The 22,840-nt window shown below is 39.0% G+C and overlaps 2 protein-coding genes across 5 annotated transcripts; both read left to right on the top strand.

The window, feature by feature from the left end:
* Positions 1 to 2,997: 2,997 nt before the first annotated feature.
* On the top strand, positions 2,998 to 3,538 carry LOC6581679. 2 transcript variants are annotated; one of them, XM_002007365.4, is made up of 2 exons: positions 2,998 to 3,126; positions 3,219 to 3,538. In XM_002007365.4, the coding sequence occupies exon 2, from the start codon at positions 3,225 to 3,227 to the stop codon at positions 3,504 to 3,506; it is 282 nt and encodes a 93-aa protein (XP_002007401.1). In that variant the 5' UTR covers positions 2,998 to 3,126; positions 3,219 to 3,224; the 3' UTR covers positions 3,507 to 3,538. The 2 variants fall into 2 exon arrangements, with proteins under 2 accessions (XP_002007401.1, XP_032587235.1); XM_032731344.2 differs by having other exon boundaries at positions 3,001 to 3,159.
* Positions 3,539 to 8,725: 5,187 nt separating this feature from the next.
* Positions 8,726 to 22,332, top strand: LOC6581678 (paramyosin, long form). 3 transcript variants are annotated; one of them, XM_002007364.4, is made up of 9 exons: positions 8,726 to 9,093; positions 9,562 to 9,618; positions 11,904 to 11,990; positions 12,057 to 12,223; positions 14,166 to 15,037; positions 15,107 to 15,234; positions 15,307 to 15,419; positions 20,486 to 21,101; positions 21,169 to 22,332. In XM_002007364.4, exons 1-9 carry the CDS (start codon positions 8,971 to 8,973, stop codon positions 21,643 to 21,645), a joined length of 2,640 nt encoding a protein of 879 aa, XP_002007400.1. In that variant the 5' UTR covers positions 8,726 to 8,970; the 3' UTR covers positions 21,646 to 22,332. The 3 variants fall into 3 exon arrangements, with proteins under 3 accessions (XP_002007400.1, XP_015017472.1, XP_015017471.1); XM_015161986.3 differs by lacking the exons at positions 8,726 to 9,093; positions 9,562 to 9,618; positions 11,904 to 11,990; ... (2 more) ...; positions 15,107 to 15,234; positions 15,307 to 15,419 and adding exons at positions 15,637 to 15,770; positions 15,826 to 15,932; positions 16,239 to 17,344; XM_015161985.3 differs by lacking the exons at positions 8,726 to 9,093; positions 9,562 to 9,618; positions 11,904 to 11,990; ... (2 more) ...; positions 15,107 to 15,234; positions 15,307 to 15,419 and adding exons at positions 15,637 to 15,770; positions 15,826 to 15,936; positions 16,239 to 17,344.
* Positions 22,333 to 22,840: the final 508 nt, after the last annotated feature.

The following is a 22,840-nucleotide window of genomic DNA, read 5'->3' as shown; positions in this document are numbered from 1 at the left end:
AAAAAAACAAGAAAAAAAAAGGCGCGTGCATTTTGCATGCTTTCCACAAATATTTTTTAACAGTGCGTGAGAGACGCCAACAACAACAACAACAACAACAAATGCAACGCCAACGCAGCCCCAGAAATAAATGCAAACAAATCGAAAAATTGAGCAGGAAAAAAAATACAGAAAGAGAAAACAAGTGAGAACACTGCAAACGGGCATGCATGACTGCATAATGCGCGCTCAGAGTATAGAAAAGGCTAAATTTTAATGATGATGAATTAGTTTCACATAAAATGCCACGCCCCAAAGGGCGATAACTATCTGAGTAGTATGTCTACTGCCGCATTGAGTAGCTTCAGCTGCAAGAATGAGTACGCCCACTTTTTAGCATCCTGAAAGCCTTACGGATCCTTAGTATATACGAATATATATTATACATTTAATATATGTATCAAGTTCTATCGATTTATTTTAGTTATTTTACTGATCTGCCACGCCTACATATGAGTATGCCTGATTTATGTATGCTAAGAATATACGAATAAATTGTATACCTCAAGTTTTTAGTTTTAATAATATGTAAATACTTAAGAAATTATATTCTTGCCACGCCCACAGTATTCATATGCAAAAACCAAAACCCTTCACCTTTTATATACGTTAATGCAAACAAAAAGATCATTCACATTTCTCCTCTTTGCATCAACATTAAACCAATATACCCGCTTCAAATCGCAAGCAAGTATTAAAAAAAAAAAAAAAAAAATCGAGAAAAAAAAATCGTTTGCCTCAAAACGAGAAATGAATTTTGGGTAGGCCATAAAAAATACACCGACAGCCATAAAAGTCAGACCCGGCAATCCACGGGAGCAGCCAGTGGGCAATCGAGATGCAACTGGGGAAAACTGGGAACTGGGAAAGCTAGAGGAAAACGGGAGCTGTTGGCCATGGGGATCTGCCGGCTGGTAGATGATCGGTGGAGTGGGGAGGGGACAAATGGGCAGGGGCAGGCCTTTCAATCATTTCTACGATTTTGAATTTGTAATTTATGCTTGGCCTTAGCCAAACAGCAAACAGATTATGCAATCAAGCGACCCAACGCACAAGTTAATAAAACTAATAGCGCGGCGGGTGTGAGGCGGCGAAGGGGCGTGGCTGCATCGGATGCATCGAGTGAGGCATTGCAGCAATTTGTTTGCCTGCCCATAAAACACCATCAAATTGTTGCCCCAAGTTGTATATTATGTCGTAACATTTTTACTAATGCTGCAGAATGCAGCCGAATGACACTCGGAGTTGTTGTCGCCGGCAAACAAATTTGATTGAGGCCTGAGAAAACTTCAGGTAGAACAGGTGAATGATAGAGAGACGTAACATTGCTTGTACAATTTTGCAGTTTGAAATACTGAGAACAGATGAGTTCGCATTCAAAAAAACTCCGTTCTATACCCTAAACCTATGGAAAATGGGAAATCAGATAGACAGAATAACGAAAAAATCTTTGTAAGAGGCTGAAGGAGGCGTGACAGAACCCATAAACTATATATGTATATGATTGATAAGGGTGACGAATGAAGTCGACTTAGCTCTGTTTATCTATTCGTCCGTCCTTTTGTTCGTGTGGCCATATTCTTGAATGCGTCGATCTCTGAAGATATGAAAACTAGAAACTAAAATTTCTTTTTGGTAATTCCGTATACACTGTGCGCATATCGAGTTTGTTTCCAAAAATCGATAACTACTCACGCTCATTTAGTATCGATTAAAAATTATTGCTTATAAAATTATATTTACTGCAGTATCTAAATTTTAAGCATAGAGGCGTGTTTATTTCATAGAATTTCGGATTTTGTTACAATTTATCCCCACACCCTAAATCCACACTCTGCCAACCAAATTTGTAAAAAGCGTTTAGAGAATCTCGCAGTCGAGCAGTCTCTATTAGAGATTGCTTACTTGTTTATATTCTTTTCAAATATTCTCTCCAATTTGATTTAGATTTCTGTTATGCCAATCGATAGCACAATATCATAGAAATTCAGAGTCATCAAAGATCAAACTGCATTTAACCTAGTTAAATTCCATCAAAAGTCAGAGCTGCTGCTGCTCCATCAGTTCATCTTGTTGCTGTTGTTGTTGTTGTTTTCGCCTTTGTCTTGCCTCACTCGGTGGTGGTGCCACATTGTGAAGCGGGTCGAGTAAATCTCTTTGGCTTTTAGCCGATAAAACGCCGCGTGTCGATTGTTCCATTTATCCGTGTCACTGCTAAAAATAATAAATGAAAATCGAGAAATGCAGTTAATACCATTTATTTGTTTGCTTCTCTCTGCTCTGCTTTGCTTTATTTACGTAGTCTTCTTGATCTTCCTCTTCTTTGTGGACTACAAACATTTCATTCGGTTTTACAGCTTTTTTTTTTTTTTCTTGTGGGGCATTGCAACATTTTCATCTTTCATGGCATTTGGCGGCTGCCTCCACTGCTTCTGTGTGCCAATATTTAATTTAAATATTGTTCTTAACCAGCCTCACGCACTGTGTTGCAATGGACGACGTCTAATTTGTTTGGATTTGTTCAAGGTTAGCCGTGCGCTGGAGCTGAAGTGCCTCGCCTCAAATATTGCGCATACGCATTAAGTATACGCAACATAGTCATGGCTAGTTTATGCTATTCTCTATTCTATTCTATTCTATTCGATTCTTTGTTGATGCGATGAACCAGGCTGCTGAAAGGCATTTGAAGCGTTTCAAGTTTGTTATGCTTATGGCCCTTCCTCAAGTGGATTCGATTCGCATTCGAAATTTATGGCGAGCAGTAAAAAAGAGTTTTAGATCTTTGGCTGCCTAAAGATTTAATGGGCAAACTTCTGTGCATTATTTTGATTTATTTTAAGTAGCTTTTTTTGCACCTCAAATATGCCGCCAAAAGCTTGACAAACTTTTGTTTAAATTTAGCCACAAAAATTTATTCAAGAAAAGTTTTGCCCAGGCGTTGCCAGCAGCGAAATCAGAAAATTGCGACGAAAACAAAGCAAAGCGAAAAGAACAAGTTGAAACGAACGTGAAAATTATAAATAAAATTGCGAGATTCAGACGCAACTGGGCGAGGAAATTGCGAAAAAAAATCTCAAGTGTGGAAAAGTGCGTGCCAGATAAAGAATGAGAAAATCCTAAGTAAATTAGACAGTAACAGATCTTTCTATATATATATTTACAAATGTGCCCACTAACAGTTGGCGATGGTGCTGCTCCTGATTCACCTGCGTCGCCTCATTCTGCTGCTGAGCGTTGTCTACCTGAGCGGCGCCGTGTTTCGCCGCCTGCTCACCGAACGGCACCATGCCCATGTGCTGCAGCCCAACGGACTGGGCGGCCTGATGGCTGGCGGTGGCCGTTGGGCCAAGGATCCGTTGCACTTTCAGTGGTGGGCCTACATTTACACCTGCTATGCGTACGTGGTGCTGGTCAACTATGTGAGCATGCGACGTTTGACCAATCTAATTGAGTTTTTCTTCACTTAACATAAGTTAAATATATCAAATTGTTGTGCTTATGCAATTAAAATTATTAGTAGAACATGTTAATTATAAGAAAGATGCATGTTTACAAAGATATCAGATTTCTTAGATAATAAAGATCGTTTTGCTACGTCAAAATATCTTGCTGCCACGCACAGCGCCACCTATGTGTCAATGCTTGAACTGCGTTGGGCTGCTGTCTTAGCTGTGAGCCGACAGCGGCGCTGGTTTGTGTCTTTGCTAAAGCTGTAGAGCTAAAGCTTATGAAAATAAATATAAAATAAATGCGCCAAAACACCGAATTTGAAATACACTAAATAAATATAAAATAATATATATATTCAAATGAGCAATATAATTCTCTATTTGATTAAGCAATCATTTCTAATGGCTATTTTTGGAATAGCTTTTTATAGCATAAATAAACAAAAGATTCATTCGATTTGCCTATTTATAAACAGACAGATTCAGACATATACGATATGTATCCTGCCTATTCTATAGCAATGCAAATCCAAATTTATATGCCATAGTCTATTTAAGAATCCAATGACGCAAAAGCTAATGTCCAATCGAAAAAAAAGAAAGGCAAACAAATAAAAATAAAATCAAACTCTTTGGGCAAGTTTTTTGCATTTTGATTCAAATCGACAGAGAAAAAATGCAATCCGCTGACATTAATTAAATTCCCATTGCATTTATCGCTGACAATCGCAAATATGTTTTGATGATTAATCAGGCTGTCCGAAAATGTGTGCAGCGCTAAAGAAAATTCGAATTGCATAAAAATATAATTTATAATCCAACATGTGTGCAGCTGAGATACAAAATCGATCCGACAGATATTATATAAATATAGAATTAGAGAGATATAGCGAAATATAGACTTTCATAAATATATTTTTTATTTAGTGTAGAAAAACATGCAGCTTCGCAGGTAGATAGCAAAATAGAATGTTTACATAAGTTAAATAATTTTTATACACATTTATGAGCTGAAAAGATGAAATTTCTTTGGTGAGACGTTCGTCTTGTTGTTGTTTCGGCTGTCTCAGCAGGAGCTAAAATTTTTGTGGATTGATTATTATATACAAAAATTTACAAAACCTGAGATAGCAGGTGAGATTATTTAAGGGAAATCACCTACAATGCTCAGGTGTGAGCAGGTGCTTGAAGATTGTGCAATGATGACTTTTGCAGACTCCATCATGAGTTTGATTAACTTTACTATTTATTCTGTAATTATTGTACACATCATTTTAAAATTTATTATAATATTTTTATGTATCAATAAGATCGATCATATCATATACAAGAAATTGAAATTACAAAATCGAATTTATTTATACACAAATTTTCAATTAACGCTGTTTATTGCATTTTCATGTGCTTTTGGCCAAGTTTGTAGCAGCAGCAGCAGCAGCAGCACCCACATAGACATTAGATATTTATACCAAGCCACTAAACCATATAGTATCTGAGCCATATAGACACGACTAAACAGGCAAGTGACTCACAGGCTTTCGCCTTGGCAGGGCACACGTCACAATGTGTTGAAAAATCAAATAAACAAATATATAGACATAAGTATATATATATTGTATAGACGACATATGTATCTATATGCATGTGAATCATCTAGAATTTTGATTTGAAGTTGTCAACGCTGAGAGAGAGAGAAGAGCAAAACAAATTGTTCGCGAAAATGGGAAAATGCATTAAGGTGCGTTTGGGAAAATGCTCTTTGTTTGTTTTCCCAAATGCATTAAGTGGCGTTTATTTATGGCAACTCTGTTGGAATTTCGAGTGGAGCACGCCCCCTCACTTGAGCTGAGCTGGTTAGCTGGTAGTTGGCTGGCACTTAGCACACGATGGGGCTCGATGGGGCATGCCCCAAGTGTGATCTTGGTGCGGCAGCCGAGGTGAGTGAGTGAGACTTCAAGTGAGCCATGCGAAAAGTCGAAAGTCGAAAAATAAATAGCATATAAAAGCGAAGCGCGGTGCAGCACTCGTCAAATGGGCACACACACTCACGCACACACACACACACACACACACAATATAAATCAGGAAAACACCTCATAGAAGCTGTTCGCTATATATAACTGCATAGCAGGCGTGCCTGTGCGTGTGTGTGTGTGTGTGTGATCATAACAATTTTGACCCAATTTTGTCGTAGCTCACGAAACATGAAACACAAAGAAGATCAAGCGAGTGAGTGTGAGTGTGAGTGAGGAGACAGCTACGCCCCCTCTACTCCTCCTGCTGTCACTCCACCTCCTGCACACCTCAGCTCCTGCTATTGCTACTGCTGCTGCTGCATCGGCTCTCCTGCTCAGCACTGACCTCAGCGCATCTGTAAAATGCTGAGCAATGAGCCGGATACTCGAAGACAGGTGTGCGCTATCAAAACTTATTGTATTTACCTGCAATTTCCTTCAAAATTCACGTTATTCTCACCTCAATATTTTAGTTTTTTTGATAAAGCACTCAGCTATATTTAGCTGAGTTATTTATCTTTTTTTGTTTTTTCTAGTGCTTTGCTACATATTCGCCATGTTATTTTTAAATTATTACACATTCCAAAATGTGGCAAGCGCACAAAATCTTAAATATTATTCGAGAGCCCAGAAAAGTATATACACATGCATAAAATAAATAAAATTATGGCCAGCACTAAGTATCTAGAAGATACGAAATGGCCAGCCAACTCTATATACACACATACATACACACATACCTAAATACATACATACATCTTGTATGTGAGTATAGTCGTATCTATATGGCCTCTGCTGCTGTGTATCTATACACTCAGGTGAAATGTGTGTGGAAAATGTAGATGATTATGAGCAAAGGCGAAAAGGGGGAGGAAAAAAAACATATTTGAAAATAACGCTAAATTCAAGTGCTAAAAATAAGCGAAAAATCATTCTTAAGTATAGCGTGTGTGTGTGCGTGCGTGCGTGTGTGTGTAGCACACTTTGCACAGGTGTGAGAGTTTGCTTATTGAGTCGAATTCGAATTCAACTCAAAAGAAAAGCTTTTTTTGGAAAACTGAGCCAACCAACGAGTCGCTCGAACTAGCTATAGCTAAAGATATATGTAGCTATTAGATTCACATATAGATAAATCTGTGCATTATCTATATCTTGTCGGCTGCCCATTAAATAACAATTGTAAATATGACAGCCAGTTGTCTGCTCGGCCATATTGGCCAATAAAAGCAGCTAATGAGCCAGACCAAACAGATCGCATAGCATGGCCAAGGATTCGCTCAATGCGAGCATGCCAGCATGTCTTATACCCGCTCGCAGAGTGATGATGGGAGCGTATTGGTTGAATTTGTATGCGACACAAATAAGTCGAACTCTAATGAAGAAGAAGTGGAGATTCGTAGATCAGCGGAGCTCCTCTCTAAATCTCTCTATATCGTATATCGCACATTGTATGTAGTAGTTCATATATGATTTATCGTGTGTCGTACATCGTCAAGTATACATAGTAGCCGCAATATATCATATATATATCATATGTATTCATCATACATCATACATCATACATCATACATCATACATCATACATCATACATCAAACATCATACATCATACATCATACATCATACATCATACATCATACATCATACATCATACATCATACATCATACATCTTACATCATACATCATACATCATACATCATACATCATACATCATACATCTTACATCTTACATCTTACATCTTACATCTTACATCTTACATCTTACATCTTACATCTTACATCTTACATCTTACATCTTACATCTTACATCTTACATCTTACATCTTACATCTTACATCTTACATCTTACATCTTACATCATACATCATACATACATATACATATTAACATACATATATCGTATAGAATAAATTTCTTACATCGTAGTAATAACTAACCGCAATATCGTATATCGTATTACATATATCGTATATTTAACATTTGTCGGTTAACTATGAACGAGTATTATTCAGTCAATAAAACTTTGTACTTGTGTTTTTTATCTAATATTTATAAGCACACAAAATAATGTATCAGCTGCCAAATGTTTTTTAGCAGACCTTGCAATAAAAGAATAGAAATTTTGCAAATGAAAAAGTTCAAATTAAAAAAAAAGAAATGTCGAAATTTATTAATAGTAGATGAAATGTGTGATACAAAATTCATGCATGCAAGTAAAAACAAAGAAAGCTTACTGTAAATTAAACCAATAAATATATAATATAGGAACAATCAAATTTCTAAAAAATAAAAATAAAAATACAAATAAAATCAGAGAATGTAAAATATAAAATAAAAATGTTATAAAATTATAGGAATTAAAAAAAAAAAAAACTAAATAAAAAATTATTGTACAATATGAATTAATAATTAATTGGGTATGAAAAATTTTTAAAAATATTTTAAGGGAATAAATAAAATACATATACATATACACTGTTTTTATATTTGCAAAATATTCTGATTTATTGAAAAAGTATATAACTATCTAAATATAAATATATTCATTTGTCTATATTAGTTTTGTATATATATAAATTAGTATTTCACCTGTAGGTTCCAACTAGAAAAACAAACTGTATATATAAACTTAAAGAGAATTTTAAAAATATAAATATATATATATATATAAATAAAATAAAAGAATTTGTTCGATATTTCTATCATGTAGGAAGCACAGAATTGGAAAGGCAGATACACAAAATGAAAGCCGCAAAGCCCAAACACACGCACTCACACATGTGCACGGGGAAAGGTGTGCGCGTGTGTGTGTATGACATCGGCTAATTACAGGTAAGCAAAAATAAGAGAACAAAAACAACATTGGAGTTTATTTTGGTTGCTCCGCCAACTGACGTGAAAATGCGTTCACACTCGGGCGGCAGGCAGCCAAAAAAACAAAATCAAAAACAAAAAACCCGAAAAGAAAATTCAAAATCAAAGAATTTTCCACACAACTGAGCAATTAACACGCGCATAGAACAGAGGAGGAAAAACTCACTCGACAGAGTTTCACTCAAAGGAAAATACTGACGAAAATAAGCGCGTCGAGCAAAAAGCACACTCAGAAAAAAAAAAAAAAAAACGAAAAAAGAAACGAGCAGAAAATTAGAAAATCGTCGAGCCGAGCGGCCAAAGCTGTTCGGATTCGTTGAAATAGACGAATTCACTAGCGACCCGCGACCAAATAAACGAAATACTCTTTATTCGAACGACAACGGGATCTCTTGTTCAGTAGATCACCAGCCTTACTCCGACGTTAATTACGAATTTATTCGGTGACTCGGTGACAACTACACAACTGCGTGCGGTGCTGTAGAGATTTTCATTTGAAGCAACCAAAAATCAATCCATTGAATTGAAAGAAGCGCGTAACGCATCTAAATCAAATATCTCGATTAGCGCAATTTTGGAAAATCTGACATAAAATGTCGTCATCGCAAGCTGTACGCTCCTCGAAATACTCCTACCGGGCCACATCCACCGGACCCGGTGCGGCCGATGTGAACATCGAATACATTACCGACATGAGCTCGCTCTCCCGCTTGGAGGTAAGGATCGAGGCAACAAACCAGGAAGACAACTGTTAACAAAAATCTGAAAAAAAAAGAAAAAATTCAAATGTGCAATAAAACTCGCAAAAGTATCTCGAAAAGTTGAAAAGTATCTGTGACTGCGAAATCTATCTAAGATATGTACAAATGTGTATCTGAGTATGCATATGTATGTATCTGTGTGTGTGTGTGACTGTGCCGTGGAAAAATAAAATTCGTGCGAACAAAAATATCTAGATATACATACCTATACATACATATATATATGCGTCGGTGAAAATTATGTAACAAGCACCTCGAGATACACATTGAAAAATGCGATAAAAAAAATACATATATATACTTAAATTTTGTGCGAAAAACTCTGAAAATTGGTGTGAAAATATTTCAAGAAAAAATTGCTGAAAAATATTGAATATAAAAATTGAAGCTAAAACTGAATACAAAATATGAATTTTCTTGCAGGATAAGATCCGTTTGCTCCAAGATGATCTTGAAGTTGAACGTGAGCTGCGCCAAAGGGTAAGTGTGGTTTACTAACTACAGTTAGTATAAGCTAGACATAAGTTAAGATAGAATACTTAAAACAACAACAACTGTCTATTGGGACAGTTCTCACCTGCTTTGGAAGGCGGCAAGTTGGAAATTCCTTGTTGCGTCGAGCAAGCGCCATGCAAATGAAATTTCACTTTTGTCGCTCTGCGCAAATGTCACCCTAAAAACAGCAAAATATGTGGAAAAGCAAAGGCAGAGAAAACAAAAGTAGAAAAAAGAGACGTCAAAATAGAAAAGCGGGCAAAAACAATAGAATAGAACCACAAATTGTTGCACTTAGAGAGAGGCTAAGAATAAATTACCCTTCGAGAGTTTTGTGCGTCGAACCGAATGATAATGATGTGCATTGAACTTCAATCGCTGCTTGGCTCTATAACATTTGATAAATGGTTTTTATTTGCTTTTGCCTCGTGTCGTGTGTGTTTGTCTGTCTTTGCAAAGGCAGAAGCAAAAGCAAATGCAATTGCATTTTGCTTTTCGCTTTTCGCCTTTCGCTCTTTTCTAACTTTGCATTTTTGCATTTGCCGCGCGCACTTCATTCAGTTGCAGGCGACGCGTTCTTGTTGTTGTTGTTGTTGTTTTGGTTGTTGGACACCTAGTCTGTTCCTGTTTGGGTCTTTACAAATTTAGAAAATGCGCCCGGCCCGGCCTGGCCGAGGCAAAGGCAAAGGCAAAGGCAGGGCCAGAGACAGAGGCATGGCCAGGGCAAAAGTATTTGTAAATATCTCTCACTCTCTCTCTCTCTGTCACTCTTTGTCTCTCTCTATGCATATATTTTGTGGAAATAATTTTAATTACTTTTGCTTTATGGATCAGCAAGCCTACACACATACTTCAACACATACTCTCACTCACTCACACACTCACAATATGGAACAAAATGGCTAAAATTAGCGCACGACATTCAATACATAAGCAATGATTAACTTGAAGCAAAACAACAAAAATATGAGCCACAGCAGCAGCAACAACAACAACAAAAAGAATAGAAAATAAAGTAGCCACAAAAACATGATAATCATGAGCATGATGATGATCATCATCCTGCTCATCAGCAAAACCAAAAGAAAATTCGCTGGCACAGCTGAACATTTTTCTATGTGGGCTGCCTTCATATATGAGTGTGTATGTGCGTCTGTGTGTGTATGTGTGTTGCCTTTAAATGTGTGGGAAAATTAAATAATTTTCTTGCACATTAAAAGTTTTCACAGCACAGACAGAGTCTGCCACACACACATACACACACATGCAAATGTATCTATGCGGCAAAAGTATCTACAAGATACATATGGCGCAAATGGATTTACGTTTGTACTTACGTGGCCTTTGGCCAGCCTTCTTTTTGTTATTATAATAAAAAAAAAAAACACCATTATACACACACTTTGTTTAAAGCAAAAGAAAAACTATATAACTTTAGTTTTTACCTTAGCTGGAAACACCTGGAAATTCTATTTGAGTTTCAGCTAAAAGCAACGAAAATTATTTTCAAAAGTTTTTCGCCAATGAAAAAAATGCGCTCATCCGCCCGTCCAGCTATACGAAATTGCATCTGACAGCACCCAATTTCGTTTTGCCCGAGAAAAACACTGAAAATATATAAAATTCTTTTTAATTACCAAGAAGAAGCAGATGCAAACTATTCGCAAATTTGCAGATCTTAAATTGGGTCAGCGCAAAGGAACGTTTTTGTTTTTCTTGTCTTTCATTTTTGGAAATATATTTAGAGTTCGACTGAATAGCATCTAATAAAAATTCCTTCATGCAATTTTTATTTGGAAATGCAATGTATATATATATATAGATAGATAGGTATAAGCATGCATATATATAATATATAGATATATCCATATCTGCACTCAGTTATAGGTAGTTGCTCGCTTACCTCTGGCGATCTGTTGGCATTTTGCCATTGTTATTTTGGGTGTTACATGCGCATAATTATTTTTGACTGATTAATTTGATTTATATATTTTATGGGCCGTTTGAATTAGCTGCAATGCATCATGGTCTGTGCACTGCGTGTGGGATGGCTGAAAATGCCATCAGAAATAGATGCAAAGAAAATTATGAAAAAATCAGGGAAATATAGAAAGAGAGAGAGAAAATTATGAAACATTATGAAAGGTGTGTCTATAAATTATGTCCAAATCAATTACACAATAAGTCACATATTATAGCGCATTAAAAAATGATATAATGATATAAATATAGATTAATATATATCCATAAATCCTCTTACCTCTTTGCAGATCGAGCGCGAGAAAGCCGACCTCAGCGTTCAGGTCATACAGATGTCCGAGCGTCTCGAGGAAGCTGAGGGTGGTGCTGAACATCAAGTGAGTTGAGCATATACATATATATACCATAATAACTCTACTCTAGAGCACGCTTCTCCATTGCAGTTTGAAGCCAATCGCAAGCGCGATGCTGAGCTGTTGAAGCTGCGCAAGCTGCTTGAGGATGTTCATCTTGAATCGGAGGAGACCGCCACGCTTTTGAAGAAAAAGCACAACGAAATTATTTCGGATTTCCAGGAACAAATTGAAATCCTAACGAAAAATAAGGCTAGGTAGGCAAACACAAACACAAACACACACACACATGCAACCACACATGTACATGCATATGCACTTCATCTTTAACGACCTCATTCTCTCATGCTTTGACCTTGTTTTGGCCATACATAAACATTGCATATACATACGTACATCTATCCATGTTTGATTGTTTATCGTTCTGATGCTGTGTTTGATGAAGTGCCATCAGCTGGCGCTGACTCTTCAATGTCTCTCACAATAGTAATATGTTAAATACCAAACAACAACAACAACAATAACAGCAGCAGCAGCAGCAACCTTGCTTGCCCCGCTGACACCAAAACTGAAATCAGATCATAAACAATTCATCAAAATGCCATGACAAGCAGAAAAGCTGAAAGCCGCAAAAGCCGCTACGGAAAATATTCCAACTTGCATCGCTTGCAAGTTCTATTGACACAAATTTCTCAGACGAATGTAAAATAAGCAAAAGCAAAAAAAAATATATACTCAAACACACACACACTGACACAGAGAGATTTTTTTTTTGCTTTTGCTTTCGCTACTCATATTTCCAAATCAAATATCCAAAAATAAATTGCAAAGGAATTTTCGTATTTCAAAATCAAATCAAATTCAAGGCTGTCGCACGATCAAAGTCAAAGCGGCGCATGCGGCGTATGCGTAATGTCAACTGCTTTTTAATCCCTTCTGGCTAAGCCAGTTAGCCCTTATGGGCTTAACTAAACAGTTCGTTGTGCTCAGGTATACCAAAATTCGGAATATCCACATCAAATGTTGCTGCTGCTGCTTCTTCCTCTTCTTCTTCTAGTAGCTGAGGTGCGCCCGAGTTTGCGCAGTTTTCGACCACAGACAAAGCAGTTTTCTCGCTCGCTCGTCGCGAAGCTTAAAGGAAGCTTTTTTTGAGAACTGAACGAATTGAGAAATAGAAGAAAAGTTTTCAACGTTTTCCGCACGCACGCAACCATATGTTATTCCACAGCAACATCAACAGCAAAAACAACAACAACAACTACAACCACTACTACTACAACAACTTAGAAGAGTAGCGCATATTTCGGCATTTATTTTTAGAAGAACAAAATTTTTAATTTTCATCTACATTCTTGAGCGTTAAGTAGAAGAGAGCCGCATTGCTCTTGTTTCGTTGTTGTCGTTGTTGTTTTCGTTGTTGTTGTTGTTGTTGTTATTGCTCTCTCATTTGCACCAACGCCCGATCCAAATATGTCTTTGATTGAATCATATTCAAAATGTGATGATTGTTGTTGTTGCTGTCTCTTTTCGTCCAATTGAATTTTATGGAAATTCGATACGTTTTTCGCTTTTGCAACTTGTAGCTGGTCAATATACATATATATGTACATATGTACATATATCCTCAATATATGTATGTATGTACATATATGTTTTTCTGCTAATTAATCTAATTATTTAAACAAATGCCCCAGCCTCCTCCTCACAAGCGAAAAGTGAAAAATGTTTGGAATTTCTTCAACTACTATAAAATCGAATTATTTTATTGAAATTAAAATAGCTTGCTTCCAGGCACATGCACTTAACCTTAAACCTTTCCAGAGCTTTTGCATGTCGATCGAAAAGCTTTCTGTACATGTTGCTAGCAAAAGCTTTGGCTCCAGCCTGTGCTTTCGCCTGCCAACAATTGGCAAAACGGCCACAGATCGCTTTTATCGATCGACTAGCAAAAGCTTTCGAGCGTCACGTTCTTTCTGTGAGCTTGGACCGATCTCTGCCTTAGCTTGCTCCTAGCAAAACATTTTCAGCTTGGCTATGCGCTAAATGCAATCAATATCTATATACATAAATATAAAGAAATCACAGCTTGGTCGATCACCAATGCCGATCTCACAAAACCATGCCTAAGTATTGACAGTTTCAGCGAACTGAGCTAGTATTGAACACGAAAACAAACAAAATTTGATCGAATGCTTACAGAGCCGAAAAGGACAAGGCCAAATTCCAGGCCGAAGTCTACGAGCTGCTCTCCCAAATCGAATCCTACAACAAGGAGAAAATCGTATCGGAGAAACATATCCAGAAATTGGAAGTCTCCATCTCTGAGCTGAATGTGAAGATCGAGGAACTGAATCGCACCGTCATCGATATCACTTCGCACAAATCTCGCCTCTCGCAGGAAAACATTGAGCTGATCAAGGACGTCCAAGATCTCAAAGTTCAATTGGACACAGTCTCGTTTTCCAAGAGCCAAGTCATCTCCCAGCTGGAAGATGCACGCCGCCGCCTGGAAGACGAAGACCGTCGTCGCTCAATGCTCGAATCTTCGCTGCATCAGGTTGAGATCGATTTGGATTCAACTCGTTCTCAACTCGAGGAAGAGTCTGAGGCGCGCATTGACTTGGAACGTCAGTTGGTCAAGGCCAATGCCGATGCCACTTCGTGGCAAAACAAATGGAATGCCGAAGTGGCAGCCCGTGCCGAAGAGGTTGAGGAGATTCGTCGCAAGTACCAAGTGCGCATCACCGAACTGGAGGAGCATATCGAAACCCTCATTGTCAAGGTCAACAATCTGGAGAAGACCAAGACCCGCCTGGCCAGCGAAGTTGAGGTGCTCATCATCGATCTGGAGAAGTCCAACAACAGCTGCCGCGAACTGCAGAAGGCCGTCAACACCCTCGAGAAGCACAATGTCGAACTGAAGAGCCGTCTGGATGAAACCATCGTACTGTACGAGACCAGCCAGCGCGATCTGAAGAACAAGCAAGCCGATCTGCAGCGCACCGTCCACGAGCTGGACAAGGTCAAGGATGCCAACGGTCAGCTGGGCCGCGAGAACAAGAAGCTGGGCGGTAAGTGGAAGCGCAGCAGATCTACTTGAAGTGCTCAGCCAATTGAACTTTTCCCCTTCCCTCCACTAGATGATCTGCATGAGGCCAAGAGCGTCATTAACGAGCTGAACCGTCGTCTGCACGAGCTGGAACTGGAGCTACGTCGCTTGGAGAACGAGCGTGATGAGCTGACCTCTGCCTACAAGGAAGCCGAGGCTGTAAGTACTCGAGGAACTTTATCTTCTACCACAATATATTACTGATCCTCTCAATGACCATCTACTCTATAGGGCCGCAAGGCTGAGGAACAGCGTGGACAGCGTCTGTCCGCTGACTTCAACCAATACCGTCACGACGCCGAGCGTCGTCTGTCCGAGAAGGATGAGGAGATTGAGGCTATTCGGTAAGTGTGCTAACCACCTATACATTCAATGGGTTCGATCGTCTCGCCCCCTGGGGAAGTTGCCTCTGTGAACGACGCCGCTGGCACAAACCTTGCGGCTAGCTCTGCCAAAACGGAAGTGATTCGATTCAATGCAGTCAATGCAAGTCAATCGATTGATTTGCAATCGTCGGCTAGCCGTTGCCAACAATTGATATCAAATTGACCCATTTAGCCAGTCAGTACGAATTCAATAGTCGCGCCCAAAGCAACGGCATTAGTTTCTCGTCACAGACCGCTGCCAGATCCTTAAGTCCTGTCCAGCCGCTTGAAGTCGAAGTTGGTTCGCATACGAAAAGCAACCCGAATGAGGTACACAAAGACCTCGCTTTCTTTAATCATCAAAAATCAAAGAAATTTTCAACAGAAAATTGCGCAGTTGTTGTGATTACATAATCGGAAGTACTTAGTGTCCGAGTGAGAGCTGCCGGACGTAAAGTTAGCCAGTCCTAGGACTGGTCGAGTGCCAGCTAGGTAGGTGAGTCTGGATCTCTGTGAAGCATTTGTTGAGCTTGGCAGGTGTTTTGCTGGCTTTGACTGATCACCCAAAGTTCGGCTATTGCGTAAAAAGTGTGTGACATTTTGTCATAGTCTATGCGCTGGCTGCCAAAATGGATCAATCATAGCCCGAGAAAAGCACCAAGAAAAAACATTGACTGCCAACGCCAGCGATGCTCATGATGATGATAATGATGATGTTTTGCACGTACATTGTCGTCATTATGTTGATACCTTTTTGCCGCAACAACAGCTGAACAAGAAATTGCAATCTTTTTATAGATTTCGACAAATTTGAAAATTTATTTGCGAGGCAGCAGAGGCGCAGCAGAGCCGCAGCAGCAGCAGCAGCAGCGACTGTTGCCAAAACTGAGGAAGCCAAAAGCAGCAGCAGCGACAAAGCGACAAAGCGACTGGCCATATTCCTTTACTACCTTTAATAAGAGATATTTATACACTAAGTAGCAAAGCAAACGCATCATCCATCAACTCTCTCTTCCTAATCCATACTCCCTAGTTGAATCTCCCATTTGCCTGCCTTTGATATAAGCTAAAATGTCGCTCGCCTTGAAGCAGCGTCCATCGCGCTTCCGTCATGGCACCACATACGATGATAATTATGGCTATACGATGAATTTCTATCAGCCAATGCTGGACTATTTGGATGCTAAGGCAAAAGGGCTGAAAGTGCAGCAGCCGCATCTGCCGTGGGTGAGCGAGCGGGGCCTCAAGCAGTATCGCTCCTCGAACGCCGTCCGGCAGTATAATGCCGATGAGATCGTGCGCCTATCGCGCACCTGCGCCGCGAGGGCTGATGAAATTCTGCTTAGCTTTCGGGCGCAGAAACGATCGCCGTTCAGTGTGCAGAAGCTCGTCGACGCAACGCGTGTGGCCAAGCACATTGAACCGGACACAGTCGTTGAGAGATCGCGCCAGCGTCGTCGTCGCCGTCAGGAAGAGCTCGAGGATTTAATCAAGCGCGATACGTTAAAGATATTGCAGCGCATACGAAAAATCGAGCTAGATAACGAATACGATAAAATGTCCGACGATTTCAAGCGTTCGATACGCGGCAAGTCCGCCAGTGCCATCGCCCAGGCGCTGCTCTCCGAATCGGAGCGCAATATCAAAAGTGCCAAAAAGGAGGAGGAGGACTATATAGCCCAAACCATGATTCGTTCGAGTCGTGCCGCGTCTCGTGCTCGTTCCACCTCACCGTTCGATGGAACCGGCGGCGGTTCGTTACGTGCCCATGCCGTGCACATGGAGCTGATGGACGAGCGCCTGGTCGACAAGCTCGACCATCGTGTCTCCTCCTCGCTGCACAATGTCAAGCGTCAGCTGTCGACCCTCAATCAGCGCACCGTCGAATTCTATGCGGATAGCAGGTGCGGTATAGAGGATAAGTGTTGGATCTGTCGCAAAGTGATGCGCACACATCCCAAGCTCAAGGACTATACCTATGTCTATTGGCAGCACTAAATTCCCAAGTCCCAAAGCCCCAAGCCCCAAATAGAGCCCACATAAATTCCACTAAATAACAAACGACCTGATCTAGTCTCTAGTCCAACCATACAAATCCTGCATCTCAGCATCTCATAAATTTCGCATCATTAATAAGTTTGCTACGAACGAATCTCGGGTGAATTTCAATTGAGATTCTGCCCCAGACAAATTTCTGAATAAATGCGAATATTTTCTTTTCATTTTTTATTTTTCTTTTTGAACGTTTAGCTCAATTTTCTTCTATAATTTGTTCTTTTTCTAATGCCCACACAAATCGTATATCTCTCTCTCACTTGGGACGATGTTGTCTGGTTTTTGCAACAAAATTTATTTTCGTTTCTAGACGCTTCTTTTCGCTTATTTCCCTTGGCTTTTTGGCTTGAATTATGGTCTAATGTTTTCTGCGTTCGCCGATGATCAACTCTGGCATTGTGTCCATTGTTTCTTGCTCGTGTCGAAATTATTTTCTGCCACAAATTTTCGTCTTGGCTAATTGCAATGCAACGCAGACTATTTGGCTAATGCCATTTGCAGCTGACCATCATAATTGTCACAATCCGATGAGTAAATGGGAATTGAGAATTTTTAAATCTATGAACGATTGAGCAAATATTGGATAATATGTATTGGCAGAGAATCGTCATAGAGTTTTTTTGATGGGGTTCATATGAAGAAGTAAGAAGAGCCCTTAAGCTGAATAGATGGGAAATAAAAATTTTAACTAGACTCACTCATTCTATATACAAATCATACCAAACTTCATTCTATAAACAGCTGTTGAGGCTAAACAAGAATCTCATATTCATTGATTCCAACTGAAATTGTGTATATGAATCAGAATCAGAATTTCTTATTAGACTCCCATTTATATGAATTTAATACATGATATAAGCAGTTCAGCAAGAAAATATCTGACTTTGTAACATATGATTATCATATGTTCCCAATTGGGTTCACTTCAATCCAATTAGACAGTTGACATATGCAGATTCCATCAGATCAGACATTTGCCAACTGCTGGCTCTTTCAATTAGATTTCCAAGCCCAAATGAAATTGTCTTGGCATTATAGTGTTCTATACATCTGCATTTCATATAGACACATTTTGTGCACTTTATAATTCACTTAGTGTAAGATCCATTAAACTAATCCCACCCACACACATGTTGAAATACCTTTCAGGTATTTCTGTTGGCTGCGTTTGGCAAAGTGTTTGGCCATTGTTTGACGTGTCCTTCACGAACGAATATCTCACTTTGTTTTTCTCGCACTAAAAATTGATGTGCATGACAGCAAAAAGCCAGAAAAATAAATAAAATGTATATATAAATGAAAAGAAAAAAAATTCATCACATTTCTGCGTAGACAATAAACATTGCAAAATGAGGCAAACAAAAAAAAAGAAGAAAGAAATGAAAAAGAATTAAAATTAAAATGAAAAAATACTTACGTTTGCAAGCGAAACTCAAGCTAAATACCTTGGCAAAGCGACAACAATGAGCACACATAGATTAAGTAACTAAGAAATGGGCTAGTACACAGCGAGAAAAATGAGCAGAGAATATAAATAAAGACAGCAAAATAAAGATGATGAACTATTGATGCGTAGCAAAGGTGGCAGGAGGTGGGATCACATGAAACTGAAAAGTTAAATATAAATTGGTTTTAGTAGAAATGAAAATTATTTAAGAACTGTGGAGAGGTACTTAGAGAGTATTTTATGAAGCATTTATAGATATGACAGTTAGAGCTTGGATAACAGCTGGCAAGATATAAAGCTGACAATGTTAATGTTATTTTGATTGAAGGGCTATGTAAAGATAACCCAAGAGTGAGTCTAAGATCATGCTTGTAGCTTTGGTATACATGTACATTCATTAGGTGATATAGATAACATAATATTATAATGGACTAAACTTAATACATAGCTGATAAGAATATAGCTAATTAGTAAAATGCTGAATATAGAAATATAGAAAAAGTATAATATATAGATATATAGGCATATATTCATTTATAATAGAGATATTAGATATATGATTTACATATGAACTAAAAGATCTAAGATTCTTTAACTTTGTCTCAAGCCAAAGAACTTTTAGAATTGAAAGCATAAAAGCTGAAGTGAGAGCTGAAATTGCGATTATGACACATTGAGCGTTTAAAAAGAGTTCTTCAAGACTCAATCATTGTCTGAAGAGTATCTATAAATAGTTTGTTAATAGATTTAGCTCAACTGAGAGCTATTCAAATGATACAAATGTACAGTTCATAATAAATTCAGTTCATTCATAAATTATAATATATATTTTAAGCTACTACAAAAGTATAAACTAGAGCTTAATGTAGATCTACAGTTCTTAGGCCAGTAGAAATAAGCTCACTTAAGACCTACAGCTCTCAGTTCACTTAATATGATCTACAGCTCCTAGTCGTATACTAAACCTTATTAGATGAATCAACAGTTTGATTGCAATTAGTTGGCAGCCCTCAGCGACATAGCAAATGCATTTGCAAGCCGATTTTAAATAGATGTATGCATGTATATTTAAATATATGTATGTTAGTATAAACCAAAGTAGAATTCACCTACGCCTAAAATTAGACGCATGATGCGAGTGGCAGATTCTGTGTACCCCACGATGGGGCACTCAGGCAGCAATGCTAGGCATGTAAACGCGCTATTTGTGACAAGTTCGATGTCTTTATCAAGCGTATAAATAAATTTAAAAATTTTCGCCGAACAATGCGATTTTTGACAATGCCACAAAACATCGGCCAGCGAGCTGAACACTGAACGCTGAATGCTGAGTGTTGAGAAAAATTCAATTTTGTGGGTCAGAGCATTGGGGCCAAAAATAAAGCGCAGACTGAAGCAAGCGAATGAAAGCGACGTCGAGGTGACGGCTTTAAGTTAAACTTAAGCGACTTTTCTGGGGGCAACTTCCAAACAGAGACCAACTAAATGAATGAATTGATATGTAACTCTATTGTGCAATTGCTGTTCTATATGACTTCCTTAGCAAGCAGACCAGCATTGAGATCGAGCAGCTGAATGCTCGCGTCGTTGAGGCCGAGACCCGGCTGAAGACCGAGGTGACACGCATCAAGAAGAAGCTGCAGATCCAGATCACCGAGCTGGAGATGTCCCTGGATGTGGCCAACAAGACCAACATTGATCTGCAGAAGGTGATCAAGAAGCAGTCGCTGCAGCTGACCGAACTCCAGGCCCACTACGAAGATGTTCAGCGCCAGCTGCAGGCCACCCTCGATCAGTACGGCGTTGCCCAGCGCCGTCTGGCCGGCCTCAATGGCGAGCTGGAGGAGGTGCGCTCGCATCTGGATAGCGCCAACCGTGCCAAGCGCACCGTGGAGATCCAGTACGAGGAGGCCAACACACGCATCAACGAGCTGACCAGCGCCAACGTGAACCTGGTGTCGCTCAAGTCGAAGCTGGAACAGGAATTGAGCGTTGTCGCTTCCGACTACGAGGAGGTGTCCAAGGAGCTGCGCATCAGCGACGAGCGCTACCAGAAGATCCAGGTCGAGCTGAAGCATGTCGTCGAGCAGGTGCATGAGGAGCAGGAGCGCTGCGTCAAGCTGGAGACCATCAAGAAGTCTTTGGAAGTCGAAGTCAAGGTAGGCGCCAGACGAAAACTCTTAAATATTCTCTTACTATATATGTATATCGTTATCTTCCGCACAGAACTTGTCCATTCGCCTGGAGGAAGTTGAGCTGAACGCCGTTGCCGGTAGCAAGCGCATCATCAGCAAACTGGAGGCACGCATTCGTGATCTGGAACTGGAGCTGGAGGAGGAGAAGCGCCGTCATGCCGAGACCATCAAGATCTTGCGCAAGAAGGAGCGCACCGTCAAGGAGGTGATGGTACAGTGCGAGGAGGACCAGAAGAACATCATCTTGCTGCAGGATGCGCTGGACAAGACCACTGCCAAGATCAACATCTACAGACGCCAGCTGTGCGAGCAGGAGGGCGTCTCCCAGCAGACGACCACCCGTGTCCGCCGTTTCCAGCGCGAACTGGAGGCGGCCGAGGATCGTGCCGATGTTGCCGAATCCAATTTGAATCTGATCCGCGCCAAGCACCGCACATTCGTCACCACCTCCACTGTGCCCGGCTCTCAGGTGTACATTCAGGAGACAACAAGAACGATCACCGAATAGATCAATCTCACTGATCCACCCCCCACACACACACACCACACCCACACAAATACACATACACACCCACACTGAAACACACACAAACACAGTCCCAGCAGAAACATTTTATAATTTATGAAAAAGGCAATAAGAACAGCCATCAGTATGCAGAAAATGAAAATGTAGAAGAAGAAGAAGATCTTGAGATTGAATTGAATATTTGCTTGAGAGAAACTTTTATAATTTAAATTTTTTTCAGAGCTTGCGAGAGTTCGTATAGGTTATACATTATAAATACATAACACTACACATCTCCTATCTATTTTATAATAATAATAATATTTTGAAGTTCATGTAATTTAATTAAAATAATGAACCTAAAACCTAAAAAAAAACCAATAAAATTACAAAAGTAAAACTACAGCGGTTTTGCAGCGAAAGAGAGAGAGAGAGAGAGAGAGAGAGAAAGAGAAAGAGAGAGAGTGTTTACTTATAGAGTTTGGCTGACCTAAAACAAATCAATGATCGACCCCAAAAATATATAAAAATAAAATAAAAATAAATTCAAAACACTATGAAAACGAGTTACCCGAGTTACAACCGCTTCTACTTGTTTTTAGTTCATTTTATGTTTAGTAGGTAAATATCTGTGTGCTCGTAACGAATTCATTTTCGATGATTAAAACAAAAACGATTAAGAAAAACTGAGCAATTTTCATATTTTTACTTTGTATTTTGCAATAAAAACTGAATTTTACTTATATAATAATAACTAAAAAGAAAACTGAATTTGCTCTAGAAGAGTTTTTACTAATTGGGGTATGTTAGAGAATGAGAAATTGGTTAGAGAATCCAGGTACTAGCTTTGCTTTCAATCAGTAATAAGGTATATCAATTCCAATCAAAAAAAATTTTTAATAAAAATCTGAATATGAATAGAACTTTAGTTATTAGAAACAAAACTACATTAAAAACAAATTTTTGTTCTGTATAGATACAAGGCATAAAGAGTTCAAATAAAATTGAGCAAAGATACTATATAGATAAAAGTTTTTCTGCTCTTGCCACAATTAGAGCTTTAAGAGAACTCTGATATGACTTATGCTGAGAGTTGAGTTGAAATCAAAATATTTTGCAAATTTCATTCATGTATTATTTCGTGATTAAACTTTAGCATTCAATGTTTTTATAAGAACATTTCATTATCTCAGCTCGA

This window comes from Drosophila mojavensis, unplaced genomic scaffold, assembly GCF_018153725.1.
Source record: "Drosophila mojavensis isolate 15081-1352.22 unplaced genomic scaffold, ASM1815372v1 contig_74, whole genome shotgun sequence".
Lineage (NCBI taxonomy): Eukaryota > Metazoa > Arthropoda > Insecta > Diptera > Drosophilidae > Drosophila > Drosophila mojavensis.
The sequence above is the reverse complement of the archived record's forward strand: the minus strand, read 5'-3'. Positions and strand labels throughout refer to the sequence as shown.

Bases quoted from the DNA above. Each gene is read 5' to 3' on its own strand.
- LOC6581678 (XM_002007364.4), top strand. From the start codon at position 8,971: ATGTCGTCATCGCAAGCTGTACGCTCCTCGAAATACTCCTACCGGGCC. The intron at 11,991-12,056 runs GTGAGTTGAGCA...TCTCCATTGCAG, and splicing joins AGGGTGGTGCTGAACATCAA to TTTGAAGCCAATCGCAAGCG. The intron at 15,038-15,106 runs GTAAGTGGAAGC...TCCCTCCACTAG, and splicing joins CGAGAACAAGAAGCTGGGCG to ATGATCTGCATGAGGCCAAG.
- LOC6581679 (XM_002007365.4), top strand. From the start codon at position 3,225: ATGGTGCTGCTCCTGATTCACCTGCGTCGCCTCATTCTGCTGCTGAGC.